This window comes from Fistularia commersonii, chromosome 3 (genome assembly GCF_037954325.1).
Source record: "Fistularia commersonii isolate RoL2024-O1a breed Wild chromosome 3, RoL_Fcom_v1.0, whole genome shotgun sequence".
In the NCBI taxonomy this organism is placed as follows: domain Eukaryota; kingdom Metazoa; phylum Chordata; class Actinopteri; order Syngnathiformes; family Fistulariidae; genus Fistularia; species Fistularia commersonii.
In genome coordinates this window covers 18,665,490-18,678,970 of record NC_141286.1, presented here as the reverse complement: position 1 = coordinate 18,678,970, position 13,481 = coordinate 18,665,490, and the positions used below count along the sequence as shown (strand labels likewise).

The following is a 13,481-nucleotide window of genomic DNA, read 5'->3' as shown; positions in this document are numbered from 1 at the left end:
TCATTTGCAAAAGCATAGGCATAATATTTGTTATTGCTGCTTATGTTACTTCGATGATGCAAACATAGATTCAATAAGGAGTAAAAGGTTAGGGATAAGACTGACGAAAACAAAACAGCGGCCTTGAATGACTTGCACGAACATGTGAATGCACTTTAATGAGAGGGATAACAAAGCAAAGACCAACCACTAGAGGTCAGCAGAGTATACGGTAAATCCCTTCCTTATTGATGATTGTGTTGGGTTCACAAAGTGATTTCAAATTTTATTAAATATCTTCAGATAACAACCGTCATATCCGTTTCAGAAGGTGTATGAGACTTGCAATCTAAGCAATGTACAGACACCCAAACAGGCACACACACCACCTCCTCTAACCTTCTGCTGCTCTTGTTGCATTATAGATTTATTTTTGTAGTTGTACACAAGATGTTTATGTGTTTTGTGCCAACTGGGCCACCCAGCTGAGTGTTTGCACAGAGAGGGAGGTAAAGGTGACAAACTCATTTATTCTGTGGATAAGTATCAACAATTAGACTGTTTAAATTACTGTCAGACTAGCTGAAAACCTGTTCCTTAAGTCCTGCATGAATTAAATACACAAAAGCCCCACAACTCAACCTTGGATTACACGTTTTTAAAAATGGCCTCTACACTCTCTTATCACACTTCTTAAGATGTTGGAGTCACTTTAATTGATTGAGTCAAAAAGAGAATCTTTCTTAAATAAATTTCATACAGTGACAACAATAACAAGAAAAGTTATTTTTGTTGTTGTGAGGAAGGGATCAGCCCACTCCTATGATTATGCTGATGTACTAGGTCTATTTACTGCTACTTTGGAAGCTAAAGTTAATCTTTCTGGCCCTTTTTTACAAGCGATTTATGTCCAAGTATAATTGCGAAATGTTGGTAAGGAGGGGATTGAAAAAGTTCTCCAGACATTTCTGATTTCTGCAGCGTTTTATACTATCAAGAATCAATCACTGCTGGAAGCATTTAGAATTACCATGAAATCAATTAAGTTTACCTGTTTTACTGAGCAGTGAGTAGTGAGGGCCAAGAGAAATATTAGAGTTATAATCATAATTAAATAGAATTGTATTCATTTTTTTGGTTATAAATATATATTCTCCTTTGATTTAGGTTAAAAAAAGCCAAAAAATTGCCACAACCCTGACAAGGCAACCTCTTTTTTAACAATATTGTTAGCATTTTCAGGGTTATGAAACCTGCAAATTCATACACTATGCTTACTTTTCCTCTTATGAAATAAATAGTTCAGTTGTTGTTAAATAGTTTGGTGGTGCTTTGGTTGACAAACTCCAGGGAATTAATAATATAGAACGATGTCACTGTCACACATAAAAATTCATCAAACACTCACATTCTATTGTCACGCATTCAGTCAGAGTTAGTGTTGATTATATTACATAAACCTGTTGCTAATAAGGCAGGTCAAGGGTTAACTGAACCAAGAGTAAAGACGCAGGGTTCATATAGGAGTCAGAGAGGGAGAGAAATAAAGTCAGAAAATAGGTCAGTGAGAAAACGTGATGAGCCATTAAACGACACCATCAGTGGACACATGTCACTGCCCTCCCAACCTCCTCCTCAGGCAATCATTGTCACATTCAGATTTGTCTCCTCAACATAGTCAGGTCACACTTACTGAAGGGACAGGTTGCCAAGCATGCATGGGCTGGCTCAAGCACACAGACATGCACGCACACACTTCTCTTCACTACCGTACAAGGCTTTGGAGTGATCCCTCTTGCTGTTGCTGCCATTTGCGTGGGGTTGCTAAGCGCAGCCAATATTTCACAAACATGGCAAAACAGCCACCCTCTTTCCTGCTAAACTGCCATCCTGGAGAGCAGAGAGACAGCTTGCTAAATCTTCTTCCAAGAATAAAGAGTATTCTAATAAACTAAATAAATGATGTTTAGCCACGTTTCTAAGACAATATGGTGACGCAAATGTTCTATGCACTGAATGGCATCTTAAACCCAATGTTTCTGAGAAAAGCCCTTTGGATTTACATCATATTTTGTGACAAAAAGGTTGTGTGTTCTGCTAAAATGAAACACGTTAAGTCAAGAGGTTTTTCTTCATGCAAGTCTGAATGCCTTCTCAGACAGAAAGGAAAACATCCATCCAACAGCAGGATCTGATCAGCACACAGCTTACATCTACAGCCACAATTTTATTTATATTTTGTAAACCAAAAAAAAAAAAAAAACAGATAAATGTAAGACTTTGTCTCACATTGGAAAAGACAGAAAAGTGAAGCACTTAGTAACCTAGGAAACAGTGAGGTGACTGAGGTTTACCCTGACCTTAGTGTTTCCACTGGCCTCTGACACCGAAGTGGTGCTTCTGGGATGTCCTGAGCCCACCTGCTGGTTCAGGGAGGGAATGTGTCTCTTGATTGGTGCCGCTGGCAGAGCTAAAGCTGATGGCCTGCTGGGGATTTGAGGGATGGGCAAAGCACTGTGCACCGGTTTGGGTTTAGAGAGTCCAGACTTCATTGCTGCGGCCACTAGGATAGCGGGCATCTTCTCAAGGCTGTCTTTTAACTGTGCTTTCCCCACTGCCACTTAGAGATGGCAATCCTGCTACCGGTATGGAAATCAGGTTCATAAAATCCAGCTTCTTTCCACTGGAGCTTGTATGGCTTCCATTGAAAATTAGCCCTGGTTGCAGTGATGTTTAATCTGTCAGTGTCTTGAGTGCTCCTGCTGGACCTGAGCAGATATGGAGTTGATTTACCGAGAAAAAAAAAAAGAAGCAAAGGGATTAAACCCTCATGATCCCACCTGCTTTCCTGTCGCTTTGCAGTTCTCGGTAGCAAGAAGCACAAATCCTTGAAGTACAAAATGAAAAATCAAAAGTCCCACTTCAAATAAGAAGATTTCACCACTGCCTGACAACAGAGCAACTGTCCCCTTCCATCTCCTGCCAGTGCTGCCAGAGTGTCAACAGTCAACCAAAGGAAGAAGAGGAGTATCTCCACTGAGCCCTGTTAAATTACATCATGGATGCCAGGAGGAAAGACTGAGCTATGTTTGAGAGGCAGTGGAAAACAAAAGGCTGCAGCGACCGCTTGCTTCAGCGACTACTCAGCCTGTGACTGCTCACTGAAACACGCTGTACTCTGCTGCTGCTGCTGCTCTCTCTCTCTCTCTGTCTGTCTCTCTCTATCTCTATCTCTCTCTCTCTCCCCTTCTCTGGGTAAGTTGTGGTTAACAGCAGGTGTGGCTTAGATCAGGACTGACATATGTGGAGGGTCAGCTGAACACATCAACTCAGTACACCTACAAACTGTCTCTCCAGCTTACTCCTTGCACCATAAACCTCCATCTATGTGAGACTTCCTAATTTAATGACATATAATTATGATTCAAAAGCTGTGTGACTGGAAAACAATGAGCAATAGCTGACATTGCATATTGATAAGTCAATCAGTCGGTTTTAGAGAGATGTTATATGTTTTCTTCAATAAACTGATCAAGAGCTGTGATGCCATAAAATTGTTGTGGACTAATTACTTATTTTTGTCTTAAACACTTGGTAACTCGTTCTTTTTTAAAAGAAGGATCTTTCAAATTTAACTGGTTATTTCTTAGGGAATATTCTTTACAACACAACTTAAAGAGCTCTACATATTTAAGATAATAAATGTGGGGTGTTTAAAAAAAACCCAAGGAGTTCACAAAGCATAAGGCTTGCTGATGTCTTGCAAAATTTCAATGCACAAAATTAGAGGAAAAAGAAAAATAAGTTAGGTCAACATTTCAAACAGAAATACGTGGAAAGACAGCCAGAAGGCGGAGTATCATTTCCTTCTTAAATCCCAACTTAATGACTTTGTAACAATTTTCAACAGTTTGACTCAATGACGACAATTAGTTTTTTATAAAGCATTCTACAATAAAGTGCAGCACAAATGAGAAGAAGTAAAAGTATGACACAATGAAATGAAAATTCATTCATTCATATAATGTACACAGCTTGTGAGTTTCTGACCCAGCTGTTCCTTTCTCACTATCTATCATTATATCAACCCTCCTGCATCTATATTACCTGTCTTTGACAACAGCTTGACATTTGACTTTGTGTGCTGACTGGTCTACTATAATACGTATAACTGATCAAAACTGTCAGCAAAAAGCATCGAAATCACATTCACATCGGTGCAACTACTCATTTTACTATAATGATGGAGACTATTTCAACAAGGGAAACAACCTGGATCATCTGCCAGTGATCATATTAAAACCTAGTCTGAATTGCAATTAATGTCACTCCTTGTACAAATAATGGAATATATTTTACTTGCTTTTTGAAATGGGGAAGATGTATCTTCTCTTGTGCTATACTGTGTCTAAAACAGGAATTGAATGTCCCCTCCCTGGAGCCCCCCTCTTACTCTTTAACTCAACATTGTTAAATATGAGGAAGGCCAATTAATGAACTAGTGTCAGATCAGCTCAACTCCCATCAATTAGTGAGATTGCTGAGGCAATGAACCAAGAAAATAAAGACCAAAGAGAGGCGAGTAATTTGCATATTTTCTTGTCATCTTCCTCAGGAAAACATGTGTTTTTATGACTAGAGGGTTTGCAAACATCCTCCTCTCAAGATCAAGATAATATTAAAGCTTTTGAATCAAATACGAATTATTTGCATCTTAAACCAAATCTATTCACTGGATAGGGTTGACAAACTGAGAAAAATGACAAAAATGAGACCCATGAAAACAAAATAATGGAGACTGAAGAGCCTCTCAAACACAATTTCTGTGAGAGAAATTGATGTGTTTGAAGTAAGACACTAACAAACTCCATACCTCCAACAAAGCTCAGCTGCTAAGGTAAAGAGTCAGCGGACACAAATAGGAGATATCAGAATCATTGAGACCGGTATCACAGGGTTGTAGAACAGGGTGAAAATCTTGTCTCGAAGAAAGTGTCAGATGTAAAGTAAGGGAATTGATAAAGTTATTCACATTTCAATTGCAGCTTTGGTAAGAAAACATTGTTTTCCTTTTCTGTCTTTGACAAAGCAGAGTAGCTTATAGCTATTCACAACAGTCCAAACTGAGTACGCTACTATATTACAAGTGCGGGTACCTGCCACACACACACACACACACACACACACACACACACACACACACACACACACACACACACAATGATTGATATGGTATTAGAGATTGGTTTAGTATGTAAATCCTAATCCATTTAAAATAATCCTACATTATGCAAATACTTATATACAATTATGGTTGTATGCTTATGTGTGTCTGTATATGTGTGTGTCAGAGAGAGAGAAAGAGTGTGTCATTATGATCAAGTAAGTGTTCCGCACATACCGGCACTCTCTGCCTAAGCTAATAATATATAATAACCTTAACAGGTTGAAATTTTCTTCAGGGTATCTAAGTCTCCTTTGTTACAGAAAAATATGACTTTTAAAATACAGAAGAAAATAGTGGTAATTGAACAAGCAAAATAAAGATCTGATTACTGAAGTCGATGAATTGTTGATTGTCCATGAGACATAGCTTATTTTGGAGTTGAATCCAAATCAAAATAACTCAGTATCAACAGGGATATCAAAACTAAATGAGAACTCTGACAGACACATGCCAAAACACATGAACACCAACCCACACATACACACTATACTCAGATATAATTCAGAAAATACAAGATATACTTGTACAGTACCTTAGATCAAGAGAAATAGCTTTAAATTCTTACAATCATTTGTGGTGACAAAAAGACTTTAGACCTTCTAAGATTTCAAATTACTGGGTGGGAAAATAAACCTGTAATGACTGTGGAGGTTCTAAGTCATCCAGGTCTTGGTAAATTGTTGTTAAAATCTTGTTGTGGTAACTTGACTTGAATTTCTTCACTTGAGGACGTTTCACCCCTTTTCCAAGAGGCTTCTTCAGTTCTAATTGGCTGTGGGGAGTTTCTGAGTGTACTTGACAGGGTTGCGGGCAGGTCTAGGTTACGATGACTTGTAATGCAAATGGGGAGTTGATTGACAGGAACTAGGTCAAGGGGGGTTGTATTTATGGGGGTGTTGTTAGGTGGGAACAAAGGTAAAACTTTTGGGGATTTACCTTGATTAGAATCTGAAATGTTGAAGCCAAATTTGAAACAAAGGAGTGAAACCTGTTGTATCACATGGACTGAGGCTCAGGTGGAAGTTACTGGTTCTGGTGGTGGGTATTTCCGGGTTGTTTGGACCAAAAATATGTAATAAATGCAGCAGTGTATGAAGAGATCAGATAAGAGTGCAGAGCAGTACAATGATAACAAGGATACCTACTAAATGCTTCTGGTTTCTGGTCAAAAGAATAATTTCCTTTACATAGATGGTACATATTTGCTGCAAGCTCTCAAATGTTATGAATAAATTAATGTCAAATGCGATTATATAAAACCTTTCAAGGTGGTGAAAAATATATTGAGATATATGGAGCACTATTTGAAACCATAATTCATGGTGACCCTTTTGAAATAGCTGATTAGTAGAACTATCTCTTTTTTAATGTACTTGATGGATGAAAGTTTATGAATCAATAACAAATTTAGATATAACTTTGAATATTTCATGAGACATTTTGGACATTTTTTAATTCATGCTGTTCTGCTCTGATGTTTTGACGTAGAGCAGAATAAATAGAAAAATGTTGATATGACCATCCATTTGCAAAACCATTAGAAATCATCAACTTTTGAATTGATTTTGATTTAAGGAAAAAGGAGTTTCAACAATGTGCCATGCTCAATGAAACCTGGTAAACCTCATGAAACCACACACAAGCATATCAGTTGACCAACAATTTGAAGATAATCTGGGCAATCCAGTATTGCCACTCTACAATACCTAGAACAGCGGAAAAATATTGATTTCTGTTCAAAAAACACCAATGTCCCAGTTAATAACATTTCCAAATGAGAGGAAAGATAACAGAAATTAAGATAAATATAGGGCAAAAATCAGTATCCAGTAATAGAGAAGATTTAGAAATCCGAAAACCAATAACAAGGTCAGGTTGTGGACTCGGGAGTATGAGTGTTAGATGCTCAAAGGGTGAGTGTTTGAAAAATTGATGATCATTGGGAGGTATGACTTCACATGGCGCATGGCTGTAATAAAGGGTCATACATCATGGTTAGCGCTTCTGCCTCAAAGCACAAAGGACATTGGTTTGATTCCCACAAGGTGGCCTTTCTGTTTGGAGTTGGCATGATCTCCCCATGATTGCGGGGGTTTCCTCCAAGTTCACCGTTTTCCTCCCACAGTCCAAAAACATTAAGATGGTGACTCAGAAAATTTGGAAAATTGCCCAGATATGTGAATGAGAGAGTGAATGGTTGGTTGTCTCTATATGTGGCCCTGCGATCGACTGGTGACCGATCCAGGGTAAAACACTCCTCTCATCCAATGATAGCAGGGCAACGGTAATTGCAGGATAAGCTGTAGATAATGGATGGACATGCAATGAATGTGCCACTGACCAACATTCTGAGCGGGTGGGACATTTCTGTGTTCTACACTCTAGACACTACACTGCCTTCTCCAACACACTGTCAGTGAGTCCTGCTCTACCACTGTCACATCACTGCCCTGCCAAATCAGTCTGTTCACTTTGCTCATGTCAGCCATTTTCAGAGTGCTGTCCCAGCAAACAGCAGGATGCGAAACAGCATTATCCAAAGCTGCCCATAAAATAAGTAATACGTGTCGTAAAGAATACAATCATTACTGCGATCATTAATATGCAATTACTATTAGATTTATTTTATTTAATTGACTACAACAAATCCTGGCTATGACAAAATGGCCAAATATCAATAGCAACAAACCAATATCAAGATTAATTTGCTGCCCACAAAATATGAAAGGTACGGTGTCCAAAAGCAATTGATTAAATCAACTGGCAGTAGACGTACAGCAAGGAAGTAGGATGGGATGAAATAGTTGATTCCAACACCTAACCACTGCACCCATGGCAAAACTTTATCCCTAAAATAGCTAGTTTGTATGTTAACTATAAATTAAACCATTGACAAAAGCTTTATCTAGTCAAAGTACTAAACCAATACTACCATTACAACTACTACTATTGCAATAATTTGAATTTCAAGAGGGGAAAAAAATAAATTTGAATTCAATTTGTCAATTATTTAAGAAATTTATCAAATATGTGTGGGATGTATGTTTTCATATGCACCCAGGATACACTTTTTGGATGTTTGTGCAAATAATACAGCCCCTATGTATGATTTGAGTGAAAATTAAATGAAACCAGCCACACGTCATTCAGGATTGTTTTCATAAGCAAAGTTAGCAGAGCAGAACATGTGGGTTCTCACTGAAAAGCTGCACTAGCTGAAGAAATGGCGTGGCATTTCCACCATGACAGTATGGACTCCCCAACCTGACCTACAAACACTGTATTTGTGTATGCATGACCACACACCAAGTTATTTATAATAATATACGCTGCTGGTACTTTCAGGCTGGAGCCAGTGCCCTCGGAGCCCAACAGGCCCGTGGCATGCCTCAAGTGAATTGTGTGGCTCCTGGACAAACACAAGCAAACACAAAACCAACACGCTTTGTTCATATTCAACACGTAGCTGTCAAGATGGCCTGAAAAATTAGTTCAATTTGCTCTTAAAATATGCGAATGAGAAACAGTCAAGAGTGATTCAGTCAACTAACCAAGGAGAGAGGGAGGTGTGTACCTGGTGAGCATGTACTGTGTGTGCACTTTCCAAGATTTAGCTGTGATTTGTATGAGTGTGCATGTACATTACGTCTCATTCAATCCAAAAGACTGATTTCAATGCCATATATACCGTATTCCTCTTTCACCCAGGGGACGTTAAAAAAAGGGGGTGGGGGTAAGTGCCCAATATCTGAGAACAATACTGCATGGTTAGAAAACAATCCAATTAGAAAAACAAATGGAAAAGAATAGAATCAAATAAACTAGAATGCGCCTACAATCGTCCCATAGTGGGGAAATTTCACATGAAAAAGGCAGTCGCATAAAAACACAAAGTGTTTTGGAGAAGATTCACATACACACAAGCATAGGCATGTGTGAAAAGACACACACAAACACAAAAACGAGTCGGAGAAGATGACAGCACCCAAACAATAGTCTCCCCACAGTAAACTGGGCTGACAGTTAACCAGGGAGGATCCGGCATTGCCACAGCTCCGAGGTATTTGTGTATTTAATTTTCTTTTATGTTCTACATTGACCAATGCTTGAGTCTGTCTCACTGAACAAAGGAGACAGTGGTGAATATTTTATGAATGAATGAATAAGGGTGAAGCAGAGGACACTAAATATCTGAGAACATAAATTTAGAGCCTTTAAGGCACTGCTTCTCAAATAGTGGGGCGTGCACCCCTGGGGGAGAGGGACTGCGATACCAGGGGGGTACGTGTGACCCCGGGGAACATGCTTATGATGTGGTATTATTTGTTTTTTGCACCAAGCATGTGCACACACAGCACAAAGCAGGAGATATGAGGTGCAGTGAACGAACCCTCAAGAGACACCACAGAAAAATTTCAACAGGGATGATGAGCAAGATGGTGAGGGACAAAGATAATGAGACAAATGAAAGTGACCTGAAAGCTAAGGCGAGGAAATACGACAAAGCATATATAGTGCTTGGCTTCCCTGACTACTGTCGAAGACGAGGAAAGACCGGTGTGTTTACACTGTCTAAAAATGTTGGCAGCAGACAGTATGAAGCCAAATAAATTAAGGCTTCACTTAAACACATTACACCCCTATTAGGCTGATAAGCTGCTTGAGTTTTTGTTCAGCAAAAACATGCCATATTGGCAACAATCATCCCACTTTGTGAAAGCTACTTCAGTAAACTGGCGAGCACTGTCATGTTAATAGTGTTAATAGTTATTCTTTGTTGCAAGCTCAAAAATATTTATTTGTCTTTTCTTTAATGTTAATAAGGATACAATGAGGTGTACATATAACAATTTTATAGACAAATGATAATATTTATAGTTGCGGTGGAGAGTGTGGGGGCGCACAAATTTTTTTCTACTTCCTGGGGGTGTCATAAAAGAAAATAACTGAGAATCACTGCTTTAAGGCAAACAGAGTGAAAACCCAAATTACAGATTTTATGTCAATACTGTAGCGCTTCAGTCAGTGAAACATCCGGGTGATGGCAAAACATCTGTTTAATGAGCAATAGCTGTTGTTGGCCACAACCACGCCACACAAGCCTGCAATATAACTAACTGTTCCCGCTCAAATCCAGGTAAAACAAAACAGATTTTATTGCACCCCAACCCACACCCAGATAATTCCCAGCAACCCTGAAATCACACAGAAAACAAGCATCAACATAAACTCACATTTGTGACAATTCGCTACAATACTTCAACATTGCCAAAATAAAACCTCATTCATGGTTCACAATGAACAGTCTTGCAAAGCATATACCACATTGCATAAATAACAAAACAGAGAGTCCCTTTCACTATAAGGTTCAACTTACAAGCTGTATGCCTTGGTGGAAAGGGTTGTGATCAACATCAGTGAAATTGCTCAGTGTAATGGTGTTGTAATAAACCAGGAGGTGTAATGCAAGTCCTGAGGCTGAGATAGCAAGTAGGGTCAAACTGTTGTGCATTGCTTTTATGATATGAAATGGTACAAAATAGGAGACAGACTGTGAGAATCAGATAAAAACAGTGCTTATCTGAGTCTAGAAGACAAGAGAAAAATAATCTAAACCAAAATATTAGTACAGGACAGAGAATTAACCAGTGTCCTTTTCCTAGTAAAAGCTATCTTTGATTCTCTGCTACAATAAATCAATGAAAACCACAAACGCAAAAATTGGATTTCCAGTTTATCTGCAATATATATCAAAATAGTAGTAGAGACAGAGGCAAAGCAGAGGTTACTTGTGTATGTTATGTTATTCTTATTATAGGCCAGAATTTAATTCTAGATTTTTAAAAAAGTATCTAAAAAGACGGCAGAGTGGGTTTTTTCAATTTGTTTCTTATCCTATATTATTTAGTACCATTGCCCTACTATATTTATGGATTTCCTTGTTAACTTTGTCATCATTACTAATTTGTGCCGTGAGATACACGAAATAGCTGGTGAGTGGGGCCCCAGGGGTGGATGAAGTCCGCCCCGGATTCCTCAAGGCTCTGGATGCTGTAGGGTCATCCTGGATGACACGCCTCTGCCGCATTGCGTGGATGCTGGGGACAGTGCAGCTGGATTGGCAGACCGGGTGATGATCCCCCCCTTTTAAAAAGGTGGATCGGAGGGTGTGCTCCAACTATAGGGGATCACACTCCTCAGCCTCCATGTTAAGGTCTTTTCAGCGGTGCTGGATAAGAGCAATCCTGTGGGGGGTGCTCCGGGAGTATGGGGTACCGAACCCCATTATATGGGCTGTTCAGTCCGAACAGTCGCGCCCATTTCCTGTGAGAGTTGGACTATGCGCGGGCTTCCCTTTGTTACTGATTCTGTTGATAACTTTTATGGACAGAATTTCTAGGTGCAGCCAGGGCGTCAAGAGAATCTGGTTTGGTGGTTCTGTTGGCTTCATCAGGCCATGATCTCCAGCTCACTGGAGTGGTTCATAACCAAATGTGATGCGGCTGGGATGAGGATCAGGAGGAGCTGATCCAAGCTGCACTCAAACATCTTATTGCACTGTCACTGTTCTATTGCAAAGCTCACATTCATATCAAGAACAATATTTATAATAATGTTCACACTCTTCTACCAGCACATATCTCAGTGCTGCAGACAGCAAAGTACAGGGAAACACATTTTTACACTGTTCATGTGACATTAAACACTCTGAATCTTGAATCTAAACTAGCAACTGGCTACTGCTTTGAAAAAATATATACAGGTATATATACACACACACGTATACAGGTATGTACACACACACATATGTGTGTACATATATATATATATATATATATATATATATGAAGCAAAGAATGTATTTTTATTGATTTGATCCCAACTTTAAAATAAAATGATAAAGGCCAAATCCGTTGTCAGAATCTAAATTAACTTGTCCCATAATATGTCCTGATGTCAATGTCACAACGCATGCCAAAGCTATTTTTTAATAAATAATATTACCTAGAGTATGTTCAAGCAGAGTATACTAGATGAACTGATAACCACTTTACTTACAAGACTCTTATCTCCAAGGTTTCCTTGAGGCCAAGATAGCCAGGAATACTGAATAAAGCATGAACTCACTTGCATAAGTACAAAGTGCAGGTGTATATTTCTTTTAAAGTTAGCTGAACTTCCCCAAAACTCTTCTCCTAAACTTTGACATCAGAGATTGAAACCAAGCTGCATTACATTGGTCACAATAAACATACATCATGATATAGACAGGCTGGTAGATGGTTGGACAGCAAACGTTTGATATTTCGTCTCACAACTCCCACTAATTGTACCCATGTCTCCATCTGGCTGGCATATGTCGATTCATTGATAGAGGTTGTCGGAACAACATGCTCAGGTCAATTTAAAAACAGCCCATGACTGTAGAAATGATGTGGGACCAGGAAACAATGAAACCTGCAAATTTCTTACCAAAAAATCTTATGGAAATGATAGGGCATTAGGAAAATAAAACAAGAAACTATGTAAGACATTTAAACTGTCATTTATAAATCTAATTCACAATTTAATTTCAACATTGTAGTGCTTTAATAAAATATTTACCTACCGCTATCACTACCTACCACTTGAGATGTGCATAGATAGTTTCAGAAACTCATAAAAGTACGTAGAAATATAAAACTCTAACAATTATCAAGAATGTGTGATGCAGAACAACACTCTTAAAAGTTCCTTAGGCACATTTATCCAGCTATAAGTCCAAAAGAATTGTACAGAAGAAGAGCTGTTGAAAGGTGTCAATCAAAATGCTCTGATGCGGTAATCATTCTTGTATAAACCAATTGACATTGCAATTTGTCAAAACATGAACCATGCATTTGGCCTGAAACCAGCTGAAATCACATTGGGAGTTACTCATCATTTTTATGACCCGTTTCTATCTGCAGGGTGCCATGGCTAAAATGTGCTGCCAAGTGCTGCCCACCCAGCTTTAGCTCTACTTATTCATGACCCCAATTACTCACAGCTTCCATTCAATAGATTATGTGTACAGTGATGTAAAGCCAATAAAATTTGTTCAACAACAGGCAAACTCAACCTAAATGTAAAATACTTAAACACCTGTTGAGGCAAATTCAAAATTCGGGTTTGAATGATAATGAAGATTATCTGACATGCTGTGGGGTCGACAAAATAACCTAGAAAGGACAGGAGTAAAACAGGAAATTAACAATCCCACAAACAAATGGGAACCCTGAATGTGCATACTGAT

General features: G+C 38.7%; 1 protein-coding gene across 5 annotated transcripts in view; it reads right to left on the bottom strand.

Moving 5' to 3' along the window:
- Window positions 1-2,753, bottom strand: part of nav2a (neuron navigator 2a) — a 98,499-nt gene extending 95,746 nt beyond the window's left edge. For 4 of the 5 annotated variants that reach the window (XM_086143983.1, XM_086143984.1, XM_086143985.1 and 1 more), the window contains exon 1: window positions 2,340-2,752. In XM_086143983.1, the coding sequence (XP_086000109.1) occupies window positions 2,340-2,558 (219 nt within the window). In that variant the 5' untranslated portion in view covers window positions 2,559-2,752. Of the gene's footprint in view, window positions 1-2,339 lie in introns of all 5 variants that reach the window. The other variant, XM_086143986.1, reaches the window with a different exon arrangement.
- Between the last annotated feature and the right edge of the window lie 10,728 nt (window positions 2,754-13,481).